The sequence below is a fragment of the Panthera tigris genome, chromosome B4 (genome assembly GCF_018350195.1).
Source record: "Panthera tigris isolate Pti1 chromosome B4, P.tigris_Pti1_mat1.1, whole genome shotgun sequence".
Taxonomy (NCBI): Eukaryota; Metazoa; Chordata; class Mammalia; order Carnivora; family Felidae; genus Panthera; species Panthera tigris.
The window spans coordinates 101,647,461-101,669,228 of record NC_056666.1 but is presented as its reverse complement, the minus strand read 5'-3'; the positions used below and the strand labels follow the sequence as shown (position 1 = coordinate 101,669,228).

Below are 21,768 nucleotides of genomic sequence, written 5' to 3'. Positions count from 1 at the left end.
TATTTTAGTGGTAAGTAGGTTAAACAAATTTGAAATGCAAGACTTGTTTTTTCAGGCCATAGCTCCTTGGTAAATAATTCATGATTCATTCAGCAGCTATGCTCAGTGCTACCAGTCAGTGAGGGCATTGTGGGAGATATAAATACAGAGCACAGTCTAGTGAGAGAGAAGCATGATGTTTGAAGGGTGTAAACAAACTGCTGTTGGCATTTAAAAAAGGGAAAGATGTGTTCTATTGGAATGGATCAGAAAAGGCATCATGAAGTCCCTGCACCCAAAATGTTCTCTCTCCCAGACACCCCACGGCTCACCTCCTCACCTCTTCCAGGTTGTTGCTGAAATGTTACCTGCTTATCAGGCTTTCTCTGAGCACCCCATTTACAACCACTCCTCATTATTTATTTCCCTGCTTTGCTTTTTCCATAGCACTTAGCACCTATGGCATACTACATGCTTATTTATTGGTTTCCTGTCTCCCGGAATTAAAATGTAAGCTGTACCAAGGCAGGGTCCTTTGGCTGTTTTGTCCACTGATACAAATCTAGTCTAAAAACAATGCCTAACACAAAAGTTAGGGAAACCCCATATATTTGTTCAACCGATGAGAACATAAGACTTAAGGTTGGCCTGAGGAATGGATAGCATTTAGGTAGGCATTATTGGGGGGAAGAATTCCAGGTGAAGGAAATGACTTAAGCAAAGAGTGGAAGCAGCAAATTACATGGTCTGTTTGAAGAACTGTGTGCTGGTCAATTTGGTTAAATTATAGAAATACGGTGAGACGTAGTCTGGAAGCACCTATGTTATGTAGATCTGAGTGACTGACTTAATTTCACAGGCAGATGGAGCCCTTGAGATTCAGAGTTTTGAAATATCCTTATTTAATATTTAATAATTAGACAAAACAGTTCCAGGTAATGCAAATGTAGGGGTAGACCCAGGGTGTATGGGTCCTGAAGCTACTATAATTTTAGACCCTGGCAAAACAGCCTACTTGGATTCAAGTAATTGGCCATTTCTAGCAAATGTAGTTTGGCATTCGAAAAATAAAAAGAACATAAAGAAGTACAGAGAAAATGATGAATGCTAAATTAGATATGAACTCTGGCCTTGCCCCTTTCATGTCACAATGCTGAGTTGGTGCAGTGGTTAGGAGTCCTCCCAGCAGCCCTTTCTTTCCTCAGCAGCCACCAATAACCCAATTACACATGGAAGTGATTACAAGCTACATAAATATATTCTGCCAGACCCAACTTCTGTTCTTCACTAACTCTCAGAAATGCTTGTAGCCACTCAGATGATGCTAAACAAAAAGAGATGGATGGTGGCAGAGAAGTCGGAGACCCAGACTGTGACAAATTGTGAGTGAAATATCCGGGATCATGGGAACTCCTTTTTAGGATCTTGGAAGGAGACAGAACAAATGAGGGACACTAAAGTTTTATTGGTTTCATGGTTAAGTCGCTTCTGGAACTCTGTGAAAGGGAATGTGATGGATTGGAGATTGGAGGAGTGCAGGATACAGGTGATGAGGAGATGGTCGGCATGGGAGTTGGAAAAGGAGCATGTGAGGGAGGATACAAGGAAGCCACCTAGCATGGGATTCGGCCATTGACCCAAAGGAAAGAAAGGTCAAAGGTGTTGGAAGTTCTACCTCAGGATACTAAGTAGTTACCTGGGAGTGAACTGTTCTTAAAGCTAAACATTTCTCTGTACATTAAATGCTCTTTTGGTTTAGGTTTGAATACCCTACACTTATTAGGTTACTGGTGCCCGAATGACTACATCTTTGGCCAGTGGAAGTGTCTTAGGGGTGGCTTCCAAGTCTTTTGACATGACCCCTGTATTCTCTCAGACCTTCCTTGCTTTCTGGTGAGATAAGATATTCTAGGCTTGTATATTTCCTGCACCATACCTGGAACTACCATTTCCTTAATAAATACCAGGTTCTTTTAATTAGAAACCGTATTTTCATATTTTCAAGCCGTATCTGGTGTGAAGGGTGCTCATTACCAGTGGGTCAGTCTTTGTTTCTGGGCCATATCAAAGGACAGAGCCAAAAAAGGTATGCGTGTATAGACATATGCATATATATACATGCATATATTTTTCCATCTTAGGCACATGAGATTTTTTAAACATTTTTAGAGGAAACTGCTTTAAATTTGCTCTATTATTCTTTAAGCAATGAGAGCAGTAGGTTTTTTTTTTTTAATGTTTATTTATTTTTGAGATAGAGACAGAGCATGAATGGGAGAGGGTCAGAGAGAGAAGGAGACACAGAATCTGAAGCAGGCTCCAGGTTCTGAGCTGTAAGCACAGAGCCTGATGCGGGGCTCAAACTCAGGGACCGTGAGATCATGACCTGAGCTGAAGTCAGATGCTTAACCGACTGAGCCACACAGGCGCCCCTGAAAGTAGTAGGTTTTGCAGTGGAGCCTTTGTGGTATGAATTAGTGCAGCTTTCTCAGGCAACTTAGTTATAAAGAGAAATAAATTTAAATACCAGGAGAATTTGGTTGACAAATTAGTAGTTCAGTAAGTGGAAACTCAGTGTTAGCATTTTTGAGCTGTTATGCTTTAGAATATAAAATGACCATGCTGCATTGGGACAACCTTTTGAAGTTTGCAATATTTTCATTAGAGATAACACTGAATAACCAGTAATGTTGGTTCTAACCCCACAGTCACAAACAATGACAGCCATAGTCCATTTATGATGACCTTATGGCATATAAAGAAAACTTCTCCTACTTTAATAATTTACTATAAAGTTAAAAATACAGTTACACAGAACAGAAAATTAAAAAAAAAATCCTGTTGTGTAAATCCGTCAGTTGGCTTTGCTTTTGAGGAAGAGTATACTTAGTTGTTTTTTTTTTTTTTTTTAAGAAAAAATAAGTTTGGGTTATATAGAACTTCAAATCCAAAGGTCTCTTCCATCCCCAACATAAACTGTAGAAATAAATGTGTTACCATGGGGATTCACCCTCAAATAGGTTTTATTGCTTATTTATATTTGAAACAATGCATCTTTAATAAAACAGTATCACTAAAAACTATGTTAGGCTATCAAATACCTCATAAATAAGGCTTTAAAAATTTTTTTGGTTATTTTTGAGAGAGAGAGAGCATGTGAGCAGGGGAGGGGCAGAGAGAAGGGAGACAGAATTGGAAGCAGACTCCAGGCTCTGAGCTGTCAGCACAGAGCTCGATGCAGGGCTGGAACTGTCAAACCATGAGATCATGACCTGAGCTGAAGCTGGCTGCTTAACCGACTGAGCCACCCAGGTGCCCCTCTCATAAATAAGTCTTGGTGAAGACATTATTTTTATGTTACAGGTAAATTTTGGTCAAAAAAAAACAAACAACTACCACAAAAAATGGTCATAGGCATTGCCTTTTAAGAGAAGCAAAAAAAAAAAAAAAAAAAAAAAAAAAAAAAAAAAAAAAAGGAGGGAAGGGGGAGGCATTCAGTGCTGTAGAACTGATGACTGATACTCTGACCATGAAACTGGAAAATAGACTTCATCTTTTATGCCAATTGCAATAAAGTGAGAGTGGCTTCTGGAGCACTGTCTTGGGATAAATTCTGAGACCACTTCCAGCCTCCATGGGAAGGAAATGGTAATCAGTAAGGACAGAGGATCCACAGTATATATGCCATGCATCTGGTACCCATGATGAAACAGCATTAAAAACAAGCAAATCAGTAAACATCACAGCCTTACCAGATAAGCCACCCACATCCATCTTCTTCAGGTTCTTTGCCTCCAGAATGACCACAGTCAGCTTGCCAGCAGTAGGTACATAGCGAAGGGAGAAGCAGATATCACCCAGTTTCTCTTGCTGTGAAAACCAATAAGAGAATATGTGACTCTGTGAATGAAGGTGAATATAGTTTGTACACATACATTGCAAATTCCTCAGGAGGAAGATTAGGACAATTAGAATTTGAAAGTGCTCGGGTTCATTGGCATGTACCCAGTGGTCTTTCATTCACTAAGATCTGAAGAGTGATTGTAACCCATTTCAGTTTTAAATAGCTCATCTATACTTTATCATTCATCAAAATATATCCATAATTCAACAGTTCAGGAAATGAGACCGAGATGACATTTTTAGAAATTCCACTCTGAATAGCACCACAATGCTTTTGGCACAATTTCATAACTTTATTAAATGGCTTTGAAAAGAGCCTAGCACTCCTTTAGCAGAATAAATCTGCCTAAATTTTTGTCTTTTTACCTTTCAAATAGGATTATGTCTACTACTTTATATTTAGATTTTTGGGAAGAGGACTTGTATTACTGTTAGACTGACTTTTTTAAAGAATTTTTTTAATTTGGAATTTTTATTTACAAGTAAGCTCTACACCCAATCTTGAGAGCAAGAGTCAACATGATTTACCAAGTGAGCCAGCCAGGAGCCCTTGGACTGAATCGTTAATGAGAAATTCAGAATTCCTAGGAGCGGAAGGGCAACAAGTAGAAGTTTTTGCCCATTCAGTTTTACTCATTTCAAGTGAGATCTGACTATTCCCTTATTCTCCCCTTACTTGTACAAATCTAAGCAGTAGGTTGGAAATTTGAAATGTACAGTCATACAAAGCACCTCCTAGCCCCTCAGGTTATTTCATTGCTTTCCTACTTTAGGCCTAAGGAACAGTCACCAGTCCTGTACTCTGACATTTCTGAACATTTGATTCAGTTTAAAATGATGATATTTAGAAGTTTTACTTTTTCTCAGAAAGAACTCCTATGGGTTTGCAGCCCTTAGTACCTTCTTAGGATAACTAATTCAGAGCCATGATATTGTTCAGCATGAGTAGAATTCTTGCATTCACATGTGTAAGTATGAGAATGGGCGGGAGACTGAAGGATCTAAACTATATTTTTAAGTTTATTTTGAGAGCAATAAAGTGAGCAGGGAAGGGGCGGGGAGAGAGAGAATCCTAAGCAGGCTCAGCACTATCAGTGCAGAGCCCCATGTGGGGCTTGATCCCGCAAACTGTGAGATCATCACCTGAACCAAAATCAAGAGTCAGACAACTAACTGAGCCACCCAGGTGCCCTAAACTACTGACACAGGAAATTAGGTATTATGGCAAATTAAGGTTTATTTCTTAGAATACCTTCCTGCCCCCCCCCTCAAAAAAAAGTGAATTCTGATTCCACAGATGATGGTTGTATCCGACATCTGCAGTTGGACTCAATGTAAGAATAAGGTACAGAAGGCCTTCTCATGTTATGTTCTTATTATGACTGTATTTGGCCTTATTGATAACTTTATGTGCTAAATCAGCCCAAGTCTCCAGTGTAGAAATAACTGCCTAGATGTAATTTAACAACCTCAGGAAATGTAATTCCTTTTACTGGCCATATAGCCATATTTTAAAAAGGAAAGGGAATCTACCTGTTCTGATTTATCTATAGGTGAAAAATAATGTTATGTGTATGAGAGAGAGAGAGAGAGAGAGAGAGAGAGAGAGAGAGAGAGAGAGAGGAGTTTGTGCTTAAGTAATGCTTTATTGGAAACATAATATGAGTTTATAATCCCAATTGATTCCTTGAGTCCTCATAGCATCTTATCCATCTCTTATGTCACTAAGGACTCTTTGTTTATTATGCACATGTCTTAATTTTCCCATATGACTGCAAACTCCTTGAAGACTGGTCCTTGTCTGAAATATCACTTTCCTTACATTCTCAAAAAAGTAAATAAATGGAAATTTTAGATAATATCGCTGTTTTGAATTACCTAGGTCATATCTCCCTTCCACTAATGTAGATAATAGTAACTTGTGCTAAATTCACCCGAGGTGCCTACTTACTCTCTAGGAATTAATTTACACATGAAGAGAATCTGGTAGAATAAATTCCATTTCATAGTCTGAAAATACAGAATGGGAATCAATACCCTAGAAATTAATACAGGGTGTGGACAGATTCATCTGAACCTTAGAAGAGAAATATAAATGAACAAAATTGCTGTTCAAAAATACTCACTAGGAGGATTCATTTTGCAGGATTCTATCTTTTTGCCACAGTACCCTCCCTGGGGCACTCACTGTCTTGCAGAACCAGGTGACTCTAACCGTTCTAGTTAGGCGCTTTAGATATGACTGTTCTCTCTTAAACAGCACCTCTTTTATAGTCCAGTCTAAAGATACAATTTATGGCATCTCAGTTGTTTCAAGAAACATCACAACTTATCTTTGTTCTAATACTTCTTTATTATTCAATCTTGTGAAACATAGGGAATTTTTAAGATTTTGCATAATGTCTAGTTTGAAAGGGTGTGGTTACAGAGTTTGAACCTCCCATGCCTCAGGTAGGAGAAGTATGTAGTTACCTGTAATTGTAAAGTTATGGAGTGGAAGAAGAATGAATGTTTGGGGGGGGGTGGTGAATAAAGATGGATGTTTTGGGAGAAAGGAAATATGGAAAAATGCTTATTTAGCACCACTTAAGGATTTACATTTAATCCTTAATTTAGGAACTTGAACGTATGAGATTTCACATGCTATAAAATTATAACTGGTATGACAAATTAGTAATTTAAAAATACATGTTTAATCAATTGAAGTTACTTTTTAGTGTATGAAAATCTTCTTCCTTCTGGATCTGTAGGCCACTTGAAGGCTAGTCATTATTTGGGAATTTGTATTCCTTATGGCATCATTTTCTTGAAAAAGGTGAAGAAGGCATCCAATTCATATGAACCTTTATCTTATTAGTTACATTTTTTGAGTTGTAACTATTTGAGTATAAGTATATGCTTTTTCTAATTCCTTAAAAAGCAACTTTAGAGGCACCTGGGTGACTTAGTCGATTGAGCATCCAACTCTTGGTTTCAGCTCAGGTCATGATCTTGAGGTTCATGGGTTTGAGCCCTGCATCAGGCTCTGCACTGATAGGGTAGAGCCTGCCTGGGATTGTCTCTCTTCTTCTCTTTTTGCCCCTCCCCTGCTCTCTATCCCTCTCCCTCTCTCTAAGTAAATAAACATTTAAGTAGCTTTAATAATTCTCTAAAACGAAATTTGAGAATTGGGGTAACTTCTGTTACATGCTGGTTTGACCCTTGGTTTAAGGCATTTCTAAATAGGATCGCAATGTGTTTTTCATATGTTGTGGATGAGGTGGGAACCCTAAGTTCATGTGAAGCAAGAAGAGCCAGGATATGCACCCTAGAGATGCTCTGATGCCACCCCGCTAAGGACATAGCTGTCAGAGCTCTGCATGGAGCTGACCTCTTCCAAAGGTGTGTTCTATTTGGCCATGGCTGAAACAGGCTTATGTCTGAGGCTTACGTTGTAAGCATGTGCTGTTACTTTAGAATCTTAGGTTGATGGTCTAGTACCAGTATGACTTGTAGGAAAACAAGTATTTTCTTCTCCTCCATAAAACCTTTCCCTGAACTTCTGTGATTAGATGGAGATGCACTTCTGTTCCTAGATTCTTGTTCTAGCCTATGAAGGCTTTATCTCTGGTCACTTACACAGAAGAACTGGAATGATCTGATAGTTGTATGTGGACAGTTTTATGTCAACCTCCCTTACTTAATAGTTTTCACATGTCAGTTTGCAAGAAAGATGGTTGGGTAGCAATATGCTCCTTTAAAATTTTTTTTTTTTAAGTTTTATTTATTTATTTTGAGAAGAGAGAGAACAAGCAGGGGAGGAGCAGAGAGAGAGGGAGAGAGAGAATCCCAAGCAAGCTCTGTACTGTCAGTACAGAGACTGATGTGGGTCTTGAAGGCATGAACCATGAGACCATGATCTGAGCTGAAACCAAAAGTTTCAACTGACTGAGTCTCCCAGGTGCCCCAGCAATAGCCTCCTTTGATGGTAAGCCTCATTATGTATCACTTTAAAGTTTGAGAAACCAAGACTTTCTACACTTAAAAAAAAAAGTTTTCTTTATTGGGGTTCTGGTGATGAGAAACAAAAGTGGTTCTTGGAAAACTTCCAGAGAAAGATGATCCCCAAACCTACATCTCAGATGCTTATTTGTCCTTGACATTTCTGTGTCTTTTCTCAACAACAGTAGGTACTGTTATGCCTCTTTTATTCATGAAGAGTTTGAGACCCAGAGGTTACATATGGTTACATGGGCATCTCAGTGCAGAACTGAACCAAGGTCCTTTGACTCAAAATAATGAGGTTTCTTTATTGTCAGACTGGCATCTGGAATGACAAACTAATGCTCCGACCGACCACCCACTTAGATACTCCACTCTCACTTTAAATTCATTCTAACTAAATGTGTTCATTACCAAATCCTCCCCTTGACTATTATTTCCAATACCCCTTTCTGTTAGGGTCTCTAAGTAATTGGTTTCCAGTGACCAATGTTCCTTCTGTTTTCCTTTAGTCTTTCAGCCCATAAGTCTTGAAACTTCTGTCTTTGTCAATGTCTCTCAAATTGGATTAAAAAATGTTTATTTTGAGAGAAAGAGAGAGAGAGGGAGAGAGAGAGAGAGAGAGAGAGCATGCGCGAGCACACGTGAGTGCAAGGGAGGGGCAGAGAGAGGGAGAGAGAATCCCAAGCAGGCTCTGCTCTGTCAGCACAGAGCCTGGCATGGGGCTCGAACCCATGAACTGTGAGATCATGACCTGAGCTGGAACCAAGAGTTGGATGTTTAACTGATTGATCCACCCAGGTGCTCCTCAAATTGGATTTTTAAATTTTACTTAATTTTTCCCCATCATGATCAGCACGACCTCTACCCTCATCACCTCTACCTCCAATATGACCCTCCATCTCTGATATTTGTCATTGTCACCATCACTATCACCACCTCCATTACTTCTAACTCTACTGTTTGAGATCAAGTTCTGAACACTTCAGTCATGTTTTTTCTGCAAAAGTCTGATGAAAGATCTCATTAGTCATAGTTTCTCCAAAAACTATTTACCAATGTCATTTTCCTGACTTTCAAGAAACTCTGTACTTTGTCTCTGCACTAACTATCCAAACCTTCTCCTTCTACTTCACTATTTGCTCAACCTTCAGAATCTATTTTGAATCTGACCTCTTCTCCCTACTTAAAGGCCTTCACTCTAGTACAGGTAGGGAGACCAAAAGCATTGATTTGCAAAAGACTCTTGGTTTTAGCCTTAAAATTCCTGTATACCCTGAAAAACCTCAGTCCCAGGCAAACTGTTACGATTTATAACCTTAGGTCCAAGTTCTCATTCCTGGCCTACACCTCTCTGATAGCCTCCTAATAGCCTTTCTGCTTCCACTCTTGCTCCTTCCTAGAGTCTTTCTCACCTATGAGGCAAAGGGATCCTTTTAAAATGGAAATCTAATCATGAGACTGTCCCTATTTAGAGCCCTTTCATGTCTTCTCATTTCACCTAGAATCCTCCATATTCCTCAGACAAGAAGGCCCATGTGGTCTGACCCTCTGCTTCCTACAGTGCTCCTGATCTTTCTCTTCTCAACATATGCCAGGCACACTTCTACCTCAGGGCCTTTGGCCTTACTGTTCTTTCTATCTGCAATATTCTTCCCCCAGATACTATCATGGGTTGTTCTATTAGTTTATTCAGCTTTCTGATCCTGTGTCACTTCTTTAGAATTTTTATATGGCCATCCTATATAAGGTCCTATCTGGTCCTAAATATACACACTACTTGTCCTCTTGCCCTGCTTCTTTTTCATCCTACCATATATCCCTTAAAGTTCCTTTATGTTTGTTTAGGTTTTCCCCACTAGAATAGGTTTACAAGAGAATTGTTCTTCTCATGGCTATGTTCTAAGCCCTAGAATAGTGGCTGGCACAGAGTCAAGGTCCATATATGCCTCTTGTATGAATAAACTTAGAGTCCCTTCCATCAAATACAGTCAGATTGCTCCCCACATTATCCTTTATTGCTATAGGTCAAGTTCTCCAGGGAAACAGACTCAGAGATTTGAAGGCAGGAGATTTACTGAGGTGTGTCCTTTGGGTCAACACGTGTGTGCAAGTGCAGGAAGCCGAGCTGCACAGGTGGAAATGTTGGGCTATGATGCAGTCCTATCAAAGGCCTCAGCCAATCCTATGGGGAGCTCTGGAGCTGGGATAGCACTTCAGATACATTATGAATTCTTAAAAGGGGTGAAATTTTTATGATCCTGAATCCACCAGTCATTCATTGTGGACAGTCCCCACATCTTGGACCAGAGGGTCTTTTCTGCTGAGGGCGATGCTGAGAAGGAGGGACCCAGTTATGAGCCATCAGCCATCAACGCTCTGGGCAGCCAGTGGAGTAAATAACTTGTCCATAAAGATGGTACAAGATTGCGGTGTGTGTGTGGGGGGGTGGGTGGAGGGGCAGTACACCAAAACAATGACTACATTTCTTCTATTACTTTTTACCACCAAGTTTTTTGCAGTCAGGAAATCCATCTGCAACATCTTTAGGGCTGTTTGCCTAATAAAATTACCCCTGACCTTCAGGCCTTAGTCCAAGTCTGCATCTTTTTAACAAAGTACGTTTTTACTATTCTAGCCTGTATACATTTCTGCTAGTGATCACTTTAAGGCCAGCAGCATAGTGCCTAGAGATGATTTTCCTCCCCATTTCATATGTCAGTTTCCCTCATCTTAAACCCCAGAAGGACAGGGATTGTACTTGATAAGCCCTCACGATCTACCTTATTAGGTAGTATAAATAACTGTTGATAGTTTTGAAATGAGAGCCTCACCAAACTTTTTGCTGCATAAACAGCACAGACACTAGTGCTTTATCAACAGTATATCCAGTTTAATCAAAGAGTCAACTAATGACTATATTTGGAGCTGCTTCTTTGTGCCTGCTGCCATAGACATTGCCATGTTAGGCCTTTCATAAAACTAGAAATGAAAACATTTCTGGAAATGTAGTTTTTATAAGATAATTTTGAAATCCTATAGAGTTGCAGCCGACAGATGAGTGCTTTTGCTGGTGTGATTATCTCACGAAGGGGCCTTATTACTATTAGGAATTTCAGCTTTATGTATAATTTATTTTAGTCAATTGCCTTGATCACTAGGTGGAAACTGCCAGTTAGTGTGAGAAAGTTCCAACTGTGAGATTCAGAGAAATTAACCTGCTCTTTTAGAATACGGAGCTGACAATCAGAAAGAACCTTTGTTCTGAGAAGCTTGACAATTCCATTTTTTTTTTAAAGCAGCCACTGAATAGAGTAGACACAAATTAATGATTTAATAGACAACTACAGCAATGCCTTTACTTTTTGAAAAGCATTACATATAGATATTAGAACAGAGATCATCTACAATGGATAAATAAAAAGCTTGATTTAAAATGAATATTTATTTGATGGCTTCTGTAGCACCATCCATCATTGTATGTATAAAAAGGGTTCACTTTAGTGACCTTTGCAAGTGGAGCTAAGTTCATGAGCTTGTTGGAAATGCTGTACTTTAGAATGAGTTTTAAAAAGGTACCTGAATTGACTTAATGCTGTGACATTTTACAAGGACATATTCTATTTATGTTAATCTTAAGATTTTTCTGTGTGTCAAGTTGGTGATCGCTTCTCTGAGTTGAGGGTTTTTCTCTGAGGTTGGGAGTCTGTTTAAAGGTGACAAATAAAAAATGGCAGCCTAAAATTTTTGAAATGAAAATTCAGATTATTTTCATATTCTTCATTTATGAAAATACTAGGACATTCTCCAGTTAAAAAAGGATAATGTCAAGTTTTTCATCTTAATAAGAGTTGCTTTAAATATATCCTTTGGGTGGTGGTAGCTTTCAAATTCATTTTATTCCCACAACTATACTCATATTACTGAAGTATCTGCCAAATCAGTATTTACATCTAATGGTCCAGATGGTCACAGTATGAAATGTTGCTATGGATGTATCCAGGCTGAAAAGACTAAATCTGGCCTAGTGTACAAATACACAGTAAAGTGCACAGGTGAATGAGACTGTATGTTGTGTCTTTGAATACTTATTTTATGAAGATACTATATATAACCTATTAATTCTGTATTCATTCAATTACTCCTTCGTTCCTTATTTAAAAAAAAAATAGGTTGCACTATAGACTCTTCTAGTCTAGTCTCCATGGATACTTAGATGAGTAGGAGGACTTTATGAACTTGCAAATGTAGTGACCTTCTGTCACTGGAGTGACAGATGTAGATGGAGAATAATAATACAGTTCAACTGCACCAATGCCATGGGAGCAAAGAGGAGAAGGTTGAAACCCTCCAGGGTCTAGTAACAGAACTAAGGAGGGGAGGACTTTAATTGGAGATCTTTATCTCTAATAATCACAGTTTCTTGGGCCATGCCAAGTGCATATTCTTTGTAAAACTAATGTGCTTCCCTTGCAAATATAGCTTTAAAACAAATCTCCTAGCTCTCCCCTTTCAATCAGAGCTAGTACATAATGCAGGGCGGGGGGGGGGGGGGGGCGGGACTGATAAGTAAATGTCCTACTGAGTGCCTGAGCTGAGATAGAAAGGTCAACAGGAAGATTTGGTGTGAACCATGTGAAGAAGAGGGCAAAAATGTTCTAGACACAAGGATGCACCTACAAAGTCCTGTAACTGCTTAAACCAAATTACTCTTCTCTAAGTTTAAAATTCATGTAATCAAAGACGGATATCAGCTTTATGATTTAGATCTTCAAAATTTCCTTTTAATTTATTGCGACTAAGAAACACATGTGTAGTCTTATTAAAAATAATGGAAACATAGATATTCTGATGTCAAAACAAGAATGATTAAAGTAGAAAATAAAAATGCCTATTAAAAATAAGTAACAGCACAGTACACTGCAGAGCAGTGAACTGAGGTGGGCATTTACTAGTTGCTCATGCAACGGATATTTATTGGACATCTCCTAGATGTCAGGCACTGTTCCAGACACTGGGACACAATACAGCATGAAAAAATCCAATGGGCAAAATAAACATCGTAAAATATAAGGCAAAGTATTTACAAGAGTGCCTAACACATACAATAGCAAACACTCATATACTACATTTTAACAAAAATCCTATTTTAACTGCCCTCTTTTCTAGGTAGTACCACATCCCTCTGCTCCTTTTCAGAGCCAAACTTCTTGAATGAATTGGTGATAATCACTGTCCCTATTTATTCATGTTCCACTGATTTTACTCTCTATTTTATTGAGATGGCTTCTGCTAAGGTTTCAAATGATCTTCATTGTAGCCATAAATATTTTTGTAACCTGAGGTCTAGGCAGATTTGTTGACATCCCTCTCTTTCTTGGGTTCTGTAATACAGTGCCTTATTGATTGGTTTATCTGCCCTCTGGCAACTCATATTTGGTCTTGGTCTTTCTCAAGCTTTGGTCTTAGCCCATTTCTTTTCTTCATAAACTAATAGAGGCATACCCTGGAGATCTTGCAAGTTCAGTTCCAGACTGCCACAATAAAGCAGATAGCACAAATAAAGTGAATCAAATGAATTTTTTGGTTTCCCAGTGCATCTAAAAGTATATACTATACTGTAGTCGATTCAGTGTGCAGCAACATGCCTAAAAATGTATGTACCTTAATTAAATTCTTTTTTATACCTTAATTAAATTCTTTACTACTAAAAATGCTGACCATCACCTGAGTTCTCTGCAAACTGTAATCACTGACCACAGGGTCACCATAACAAATACAATGAAAAAGTTCAAAATATTACAAGAATTACCAAAATGTGACAGAGATACGAAGTGAGCAAATGCTGTTGGAAAAATGGCATTGATAGACTTGCTTCACAAACCTTCAATTTGTAGGAATCTCGATAAAGTGAAGTGCAATGAAACGAAATATGCATGTATTACCACAGTCTATGGCTTTAGTAACAATGTAGAAGTGATTGTCAAGTGCCAAGTTTGTATCTTGACTTGAGATATTTTGTCTGAGCTCCAGACTCCTATATCCAGCTGCCTACTTGTCATTTCCACATGAGAACATTTCACACACATCTTTGACTCAAGTGCCAAAAATGGAATTCATGATCTTCCTCACAAATCTTTCTCACTCTATTTCAGTAATTGGTACCTGCATCCAGCTAGTTGCTCAGTCCAGAAAAATGGGCATTACCATGGATTTCCTTAGAGTTCAGATTTTTATCTGTTAGAAATCTCTCAGGTGGGTTCACTTGTTTTCATTCCTACCCAATAAATCTCATATTCCAATATGAGAATATTCATCACTCTAATCCAATAATTGGTCATCTAGATTTTTCCAGTAGTCTTAGTTGGTTTCCTTAAATTTATTCCTGAAGTAGAGTGAGCAGAATCGCCTTATAAATAACGGATCTCAAAACCCTCAGGTAGGTATCATGTCTCTCCCGAGATAAAGACCCACATCTTTGCCATCAGTTAGAATATTCTCAAAACCATCACATAAACTGTTCCTTTTTCTTGACACACTCTGTCCTCTTGTTAGTTTCCCTTTTGCTTAGTTAACTTTTATTCATCTTTCAGACCTCATTTCAAAATTCATTTAGAGAAACCTTGATTCACCAGACTAAATAAGGCTCTTCTTATATATTCTTTAGTAGCCCCCCCAATGTTTCCTTTGAAATACTGACTATAATAATCACATATTATAATCATGTACAATAATTATAATCACATTTTTTGCATTGTATCCCAGTCCCATGAATTTGATCATCTTTGCATAGTGTCCTTTCATCCATATGCATACTGCTTGGCACATAGAAGATGGTTAGTACATATTTATTGAGCCCAAGAATGAATACATGTTTACTGAAGGTCCCACTCTGTCACAGACTACTCACTGCTTGTCAGAATCTATTTAGAAGTAGGATTAGTAATCTATTCTACTTTCTGTGGTTTGTAGAAAATGAGCAACACTTAGTCTTAATCTTAATTCAGTTTACCAAGCCCTTATTTTATATTTTCAGTATGTCAGTCATGGTGCAAGGTGCTGGGGAAAAAAGCGCTGATTAAAACTTGTTCTTGCCCTTAAACTTACTCTGTGCTAGGGAGAATAGGCATAAAATAAAAGTTCAACATAAAATGGTAAATGCCATTACAGAAACATGTTTTAGGAAGAACCACTATGGAGAAGGTAGAGGAACTTGTTGTGGTTAATTTTATATGTGAATTTTGTGTGTAGGGTAAGGGAGTGTGAACAGAATGGAGAATGGAAAGGGAGTACCAGAAATGTCCTTGTCAAAAGATCCTTCATGCTGTCATACGCTGTGGTGCCTGAAATATCATCATTCGTTCCCTTTTGCTCAAGCTTCAGATCTCTAGAAGCCCTTTAAAGTGATATGAAATGCCGTTTTGCCCCCTAGTGGATGATATAACAATCCATTATGGTATTAAATTTTGATAGTTTTTTTGGTTATGGAAGATTTATCTAAGTGAGTGGAGATGGGCACAAGATATTTTGTCTGAGCTCCAGACTCCTATATCCAGCTGCCTACTTGTCATTTCCACATGAGAATATTTCACACACATCTTTGACTCAAGTGCTAAAAATGGAATTCATGATCTTCCTCACAATTGTGGTTGTCTATAAGAGACGATTGTGGTTGTCTATAAGTTGAGATGCTGCTTTAGTTAGAGGAGGGCATAATGAGAATCCAGGTAAATGACCAATTGTAGGAGGACACGTGAAGAAGGGAAATAATGGAAAATAGTTGGGAAGGTATCCAAAGACAGACCTTTACCAAGTTGCCTTGTTTCTTTAATGTTCTCCCTATGTTAACTACATATCCTTGATTTTTTTTTTTTTTTTTTTTTTTTTTAGGGAGGGCGGGGGCCAGGCCCAATTTTAAATATTCCATTCTTGTCTTAAAGGGACTTTGAGGCTCTTGGGTAAAGTGGACTGTTAACACTAGTTCTGATAATTCAAATAACTATTTTAATCTTCTATAGTAAAATGTAGACACCAAGTAATTTTGAAATATGGGCAACATATTTCTAAATAAAAATGCAAATTTGATCTGTGCACTTAATTATTTACAGTGTTTCCTTTTATCTAGAAGGTGGGTCATTGATCTTGGAACATTCATAAAAAACAAAACAAAAAAATGCCAGGTAATCCGTGGGAGGCATTGTTTGGCACTTTTGACCCTGAGAAGTGTTACCTCCAGGGGCAGAGATACACATTTGAATGATTTCTACGTAGGCTTATGTTAATATTGCAGCATTAAATTTTTACTAGTATACTAAGCAAAACTGCAAAGACTTGGTATCCTGACCTTCTGTCACTTGTAGTTACGTTTACTTGTGTATCCTAACTAACTTGAGAGGATACTATGGGGGAATATCTTGACAGATAAAGCTCAGTAGCCAGGGTGTTGTTTTATCCAAAGAATACTTTCCCCTTTTTAGTTACAGGATGTTGGTGACTAAGAAGAAATCTGGAAGAAAGGGCAGTGCCTCACCAATTCACATCATTGGTGCAGGAAGGTTTTACTTCTCTTCCTCATAAAGGGGTAAAAGAGGAGAAGGTGAATGCTGAACAGACCCAAGCTGTGCCACTAACCAGCTCAAGGGGGTGCTCTAAGCAAATTCTTCCCTTACTGTTGAATTAGAAAAGTAACACTTGCCGTATCTTTCTGTGAGGATTACATAAGACCTACCTGTGAGAGGGGGGCGAACATGAAATCTGGGAGAGAACCAAAGGAAGGTGATAAAAAGAGCGTGGTATAGACAGGTGAGTCAGAGAAACTGGTGAGGGGAGAAAAGCTACTTAAAAGCAAGGTTAGGGAGGTCAGAGGGGCCAACCCAGCTTCTCCACTCTGGCTTCAGCTGGTTGTGGGTCTGTCCATAGCAAATGGAAGCCTTGGAAAAAAGAGAAGACCGCGAAGAAAAGCTGATGAATTGGGCAGGGGAAAAAACCAGAGAAAGGAATAGAATAGAAAAAAATCCAAGGAAGAGGGTAAAGAAGAAAATGTTCATCTATTTCATTTTCCATTATAAAGAGGGCAGAAGGAAGAGAGAAGATAAGGAAAATAAAACAACTTGGGAACGGTGAGGAAAAGCAGTGGGAGGATTTTGAAAGGTTTTTGTGTGGATTCACTTCATAAGGGATGAGACCTGCCTGGTGAGACGCCATGAGGGTGGGACCTTAATTACTAGTTCAACGGGGAAGAACCCAGGAGACATATTTGCAGTCATTCAAGTTCACAGAAATAAAGAATTGATGTGAACCTCAGATGGCAGAGAAGATGGATATATCTTGTAGACTGTGTCAGAGGGGAAAGCACAAGGCACTGTGGTGATTTCCCTGAGCAAGCTAAAACGCTCTTGGTTCTCTTCAGGATTGAAACGGGAGATACAGGTTATGACAGCCTGATTAGGGGAAAAAAAATACTGTGATCTATTGAAGCTTCACTAATGGCAGCTGGGAGATTTGACATTAGGATAGGGAAATAGAAAAGTGTAAAGTAGGAAGCCCGTTGAGAGGAACGTGGGCACTCTATCTTCCAGTTACTTGTTATCCAGGGCAGAGATGCATTCTGGTGGTGGTGGGAACAGCTAGAGATGTCCTTTACATGTGTGTCAGAAAATCATATGAGAGAAAAATGCCTGAAGATAAAAAGTCTTAGATAAGAACAAGGTAGCACGAGGAGGTTAGCAAGAAGGGAAGGTACGTGTTTTGGGGTAGGTTGCCCCTGAAAGTTGCTTTTGGGTACTTTTGGGGGAGATGTGGGAAACTATTATTGACTGAAAGGGGGAAAATTTATTCTCAATGTCTACAATAAGGCAAGAGGGAAGTTAACGCTCAGAAGGGATTGGTTGTGTGTGTGTGTGTGTGTGTGTGGGGGGGTATTGATACTCATCTATAGGGGGAAGGGTACCACCTAGAGTGGGGGAATGGGTTCTTGGAAAGGGAAAACATGGGTTAGAGGTGGGTGTGAATGTGTAGTGAAAAGGAGAAAATTTAGAAAAGACCAGCTTTGTGAATGCACCTGGCTCTCGTAATCTTGATGAGCAAAGAGAATTGAGATGGCAGAAATGCAAGAATCCAGGTTAAACACAACCACCCTTTAGATAGACTCTTGGAAATGGTGGTCTCATTTGAAAAGATGTTTGAAAATACAAAGGGCATCCATGAAAATGACGCCAGAATACAAGATAAAGGCCATAGACCTAAAAAGGAAAATTAAAAAAGTACTGTACAAAGTAGTATCAAAGTAGATGTATACAGCAGAGATGTTGCTACATGAAAACAATTTCATTTGGGGTTGCAAGAAATAGAGAAGAACTATACTTGCATGTTCTTGACTGCCCTGTTACTGTGCCTTCACTCTTTGAACATATTGGTTCCTTTGCCCAGTATAACCTTCCTCCCTTTGTTTTTCTACTGCATTCCTACTTACTTCTCAACTGTTATCTCTTTAGGAGTCTTTCCCTGACTACACTCAGAGTTTGGCCCTTCTTCCCTCTTTGTGTTTCCACGATCAACCTTTGCAAACTCAGTATAGACTTGTAATATTATACTCTAGATGTCTGCTGCTTCTGTCTGCCTCTTTCATTAAGTAAGGTCTGGATTTTAATCTGTTTTGACTAACACTGCGTTTGCCATATGGCTAAAGGTCAGTATAAAGTTACAGGTCGAGAAAGATGGTGTCTTACTGTAGAAGGGCACAGGAAAGAGAAAAATGGCAATTCTTAATTTTTGTGCTAGAGTAGAAAAAGTTTGGAATTAGTTGGTCAAGACTGAGGGGGAGTGGAAGTGAAAGGCTATGTTGTATGCACTAGTGATAGAGAAAAAAACCCTATGTCTAGCACATAGCTGATAAACTTTCTTTAGAGTTAAGGTATCATTTGGATTTCTGATTAAAAGCAAAAAGTGGAAGTAGGATTTTGGGGATCAAACTTCCTGGGAGAGTAGGCATACCGAAGACAATGGATGAAGATCATTGGGAAAATAACTTGGCAGGGTAAAAATGTAAAAGAGCCAAAGAGAAAACAATTACAAGTTGGGAAGATTGAGTAGGCTTTAAAAATGATACATGAGTAACACTGGAAATTTCTTTAGTTTGATGGTTGGAGAGAAATTGTAACTTGTTTTATATATAATAACTCAGCTACCTTTTATGACATATGGTAAGAATAAAATGAGATCAAGGGTATAAAAGATTTAACTGAAAGGTATTAATATTTTTCTTGCTAGCTTAGTATCATTAGAATAATCATTTTTAAAAAGTTTCCCCTACTTCTTTGCTTCATTATTATCTTTTTTAGACATCAAATAGCTGGATCTTGTAGAGATGCAAAAGAATCCTCATTACTTGATGACCTAATAGCTGAGGTGGAATATTTGAATTTCTGAATAGGTATAAAAGTCAGTTATGACTCTGGCCATTTTAGTCCTTTTTAGGGGAATAATGACCCTCTGTAGATGGAATGTCATGGGAGTTGTAAGAATTCTGTACTTGGTGGGGCGCCTGGGTGGCGCAGTCGGTTAAGCGTCCGACTTCAGCCAGGTCACGATCTCACGGTCTGTGAGTTTGAGCCCCGCGTCAGGCTCTGGGCTGATGGCTCGGAGCCTGGAGCCTGTTTCCGATTCTGTGTCTCCCTCTCTCTCTGCCCCTCTCCCGTTCATGCTCTGTCTCTCTCTGTCCCAAAAATAAATAAAAAACGTTGAAAAAAAAATTTAAGAATTCTGTACTTGGGATGAAGTTTTTTTTTTTCTTTCTTTCTTTTTTTTTTTTTTTTTTTTTGTGCTACAAGCATGTTGCACCTGCTTGGTAGTTTCACTGTGAAATCAGATTGTGGGTAATAGAAACAATCCTTCTCATGCACAGTCCCTATAGATTTTGGGTATAGATGAGATCTGTGGAACAGCATATATCTATCGGCATAGTCTAGGAATTTGAAATTTTTCATCTTGAATATATATGACTGACTTGAAGCAATGTGAAGTTCACTTAACCTTGGTTACCTCCTTCAGAAAACAGGTCAAAGTGATGAATGCAAAGGTGGTAAGTGAACACCTGACAACGTCCACATTAATCTCCTAGTTTCTTAGTGAAGCTGTCTCATCTGCAGATTACTTGTTTTCAGAGTTTTTGACTTCTATCTCTTCGTTGGTGATATTCTGTTCTCATTCATTTCTGCTTAAAGGTTATGCAGCTAATTAGTGTATTTCTCATGTAGGCCTTAAACACGTTGCATGTTGTGGCAGAGTTACAGAGGAAGTCAAGATCATCTCTAAGCATATTTGGAATTCAATTTGCCAAGGTTTCACAAATTGTTCATTTTACAGAAACAATTTAGTTTCCATCTGGTTTGCCTAGGGGAAAGTTCAGTGGTGTTCATTGTTAAGAAAATCAGAACATCATTAGAGAATTCAGTCGTCCCTTGGATGGAAATGTGGATGTCACTAAATCACACAGTGCAAAAATAGTTTATCGGCAAGTGAGCTATGATATAGATTTGAATGGAAGCCACTCTCTGAGACAAAGAAAACACATAGGTACATCTTAGTTGCTGTATTTTGCATGTATTCAGACCAAAAATTGGAGTGACCCTGCTGAGATTTCAGAAATTTTTTAGTTACGTAAAATACATCAGATTTTTATAAGCGATGATTACTAAATGAATGTTTTAAAGCGTGTTATGCAATTGTTAAGTCATTTTAAACTATGATAATTTCCCCCTTTATTTGTATTGGCATTCTGGCTTTCACCTTTTGAGCATCATATTTTTATGAAAGACATTTACTATGTTTCTAGGAAATAGAAATGAGAAAACTGACCATACATTTCTGGTCCATTTCACCAGAGGACTTTAACATTTTATCAGGATTTTTTATCGGTGGTTTTTATCTATTATTATAGTATATCCTGTTAATGGAAATAAGTACTAATTTTTTAAAGGACTCTTTCAAATGTGAAGTCACGTAAAAGCATGTTTACCAACACTGTACCTTAAAAGAGTCTGTAGATTTCCATGAAATCTACGTCAGTAAAGTAGTAACCATTGTTCTTCAATAAATTGTACAAAGGGACAAATTAAGAGCCTGAGGTAATCCTTATTTCCATTGCTTTGAAATGAAAATGGATCCTTGGCAAATAAATGAAGAAAAATTTTTAAATCACACAAATTTCAGCTGACTTCCCCAAATCATCCAATTAGGAAAAAGAATATGTGAAATCTAACAGATAGCATTTTGAATTTGAGACTGAAAAGAATTGTATGAAATTGTGTTGTCTGAAATAAAAAGTGTTGGTGAAGATGTGGAGAAAAAGAAACCCTCGTACACTGTTCCTGGGAATGCAAATTGATGCAGCCACTGTGGAAACCAATAAACAACAACACCACCAAAAATAGAATTACTGTGTGATCTAGTAATTCCACTATTAGGTATTTACCCAAAGAAAGTGAAACCACTAATTTCAAAAGATAAATGTACTCCTATGTGTATTGTAGCATTATCTTCAATAGCCAAGACACAGAAGCAATCCAAGTGTCCATCCATAGATAAATGGGTAAGGATGTGGGATAGATGTGTGTATGTGTGTGATGGAGTAATACTCAGTTATGAACAAGAATGACATCTTGGTATTTGCGGTGTGGATGGACCTAGAGGGTATAATGCTAAGTGAAATCATATGATTTCATTCATATGTGGAATTAACGAAACAAAACAAATGAACAAAGAAAAAGACAAAAATACTCAAATACAGAGAGCAAACTGGAAGTTGCCAGAGGGTGGGTAGGGGTATGGGTGAAATAAAGGGGATTAAGAGTACACTGCCCGTGAGGGGCACTGAGAAATGGATAGAATTGTTTAATCATGTACCCC

At 38.3% G+C, this 21,768-nt stretch overlaps 1 protein-coding gene across 1 annotated transcript in view; it reads right to left on the bottom strand.

The window, feature by feature from the left end:
- The window catches only part of SYT1 (synaptotagmin 1), a 208,539-nt gene that overhangs the window by 94,312 nt on the left and 92,459 nt on the right, over positions 1 to 21,768 (bottom strand). Inside the window, exon 6 of the mRNA XM_007088741.3 lies at positions 3,732 to 3,849. Coding sequence (XP_007088803.1) covers positions 3,732 to 3,849 — 118 coding nt within the window. The remainder of the gene's footprint in view (positions 1 to 3,731; positions 3,850 to 21,768) is intronic.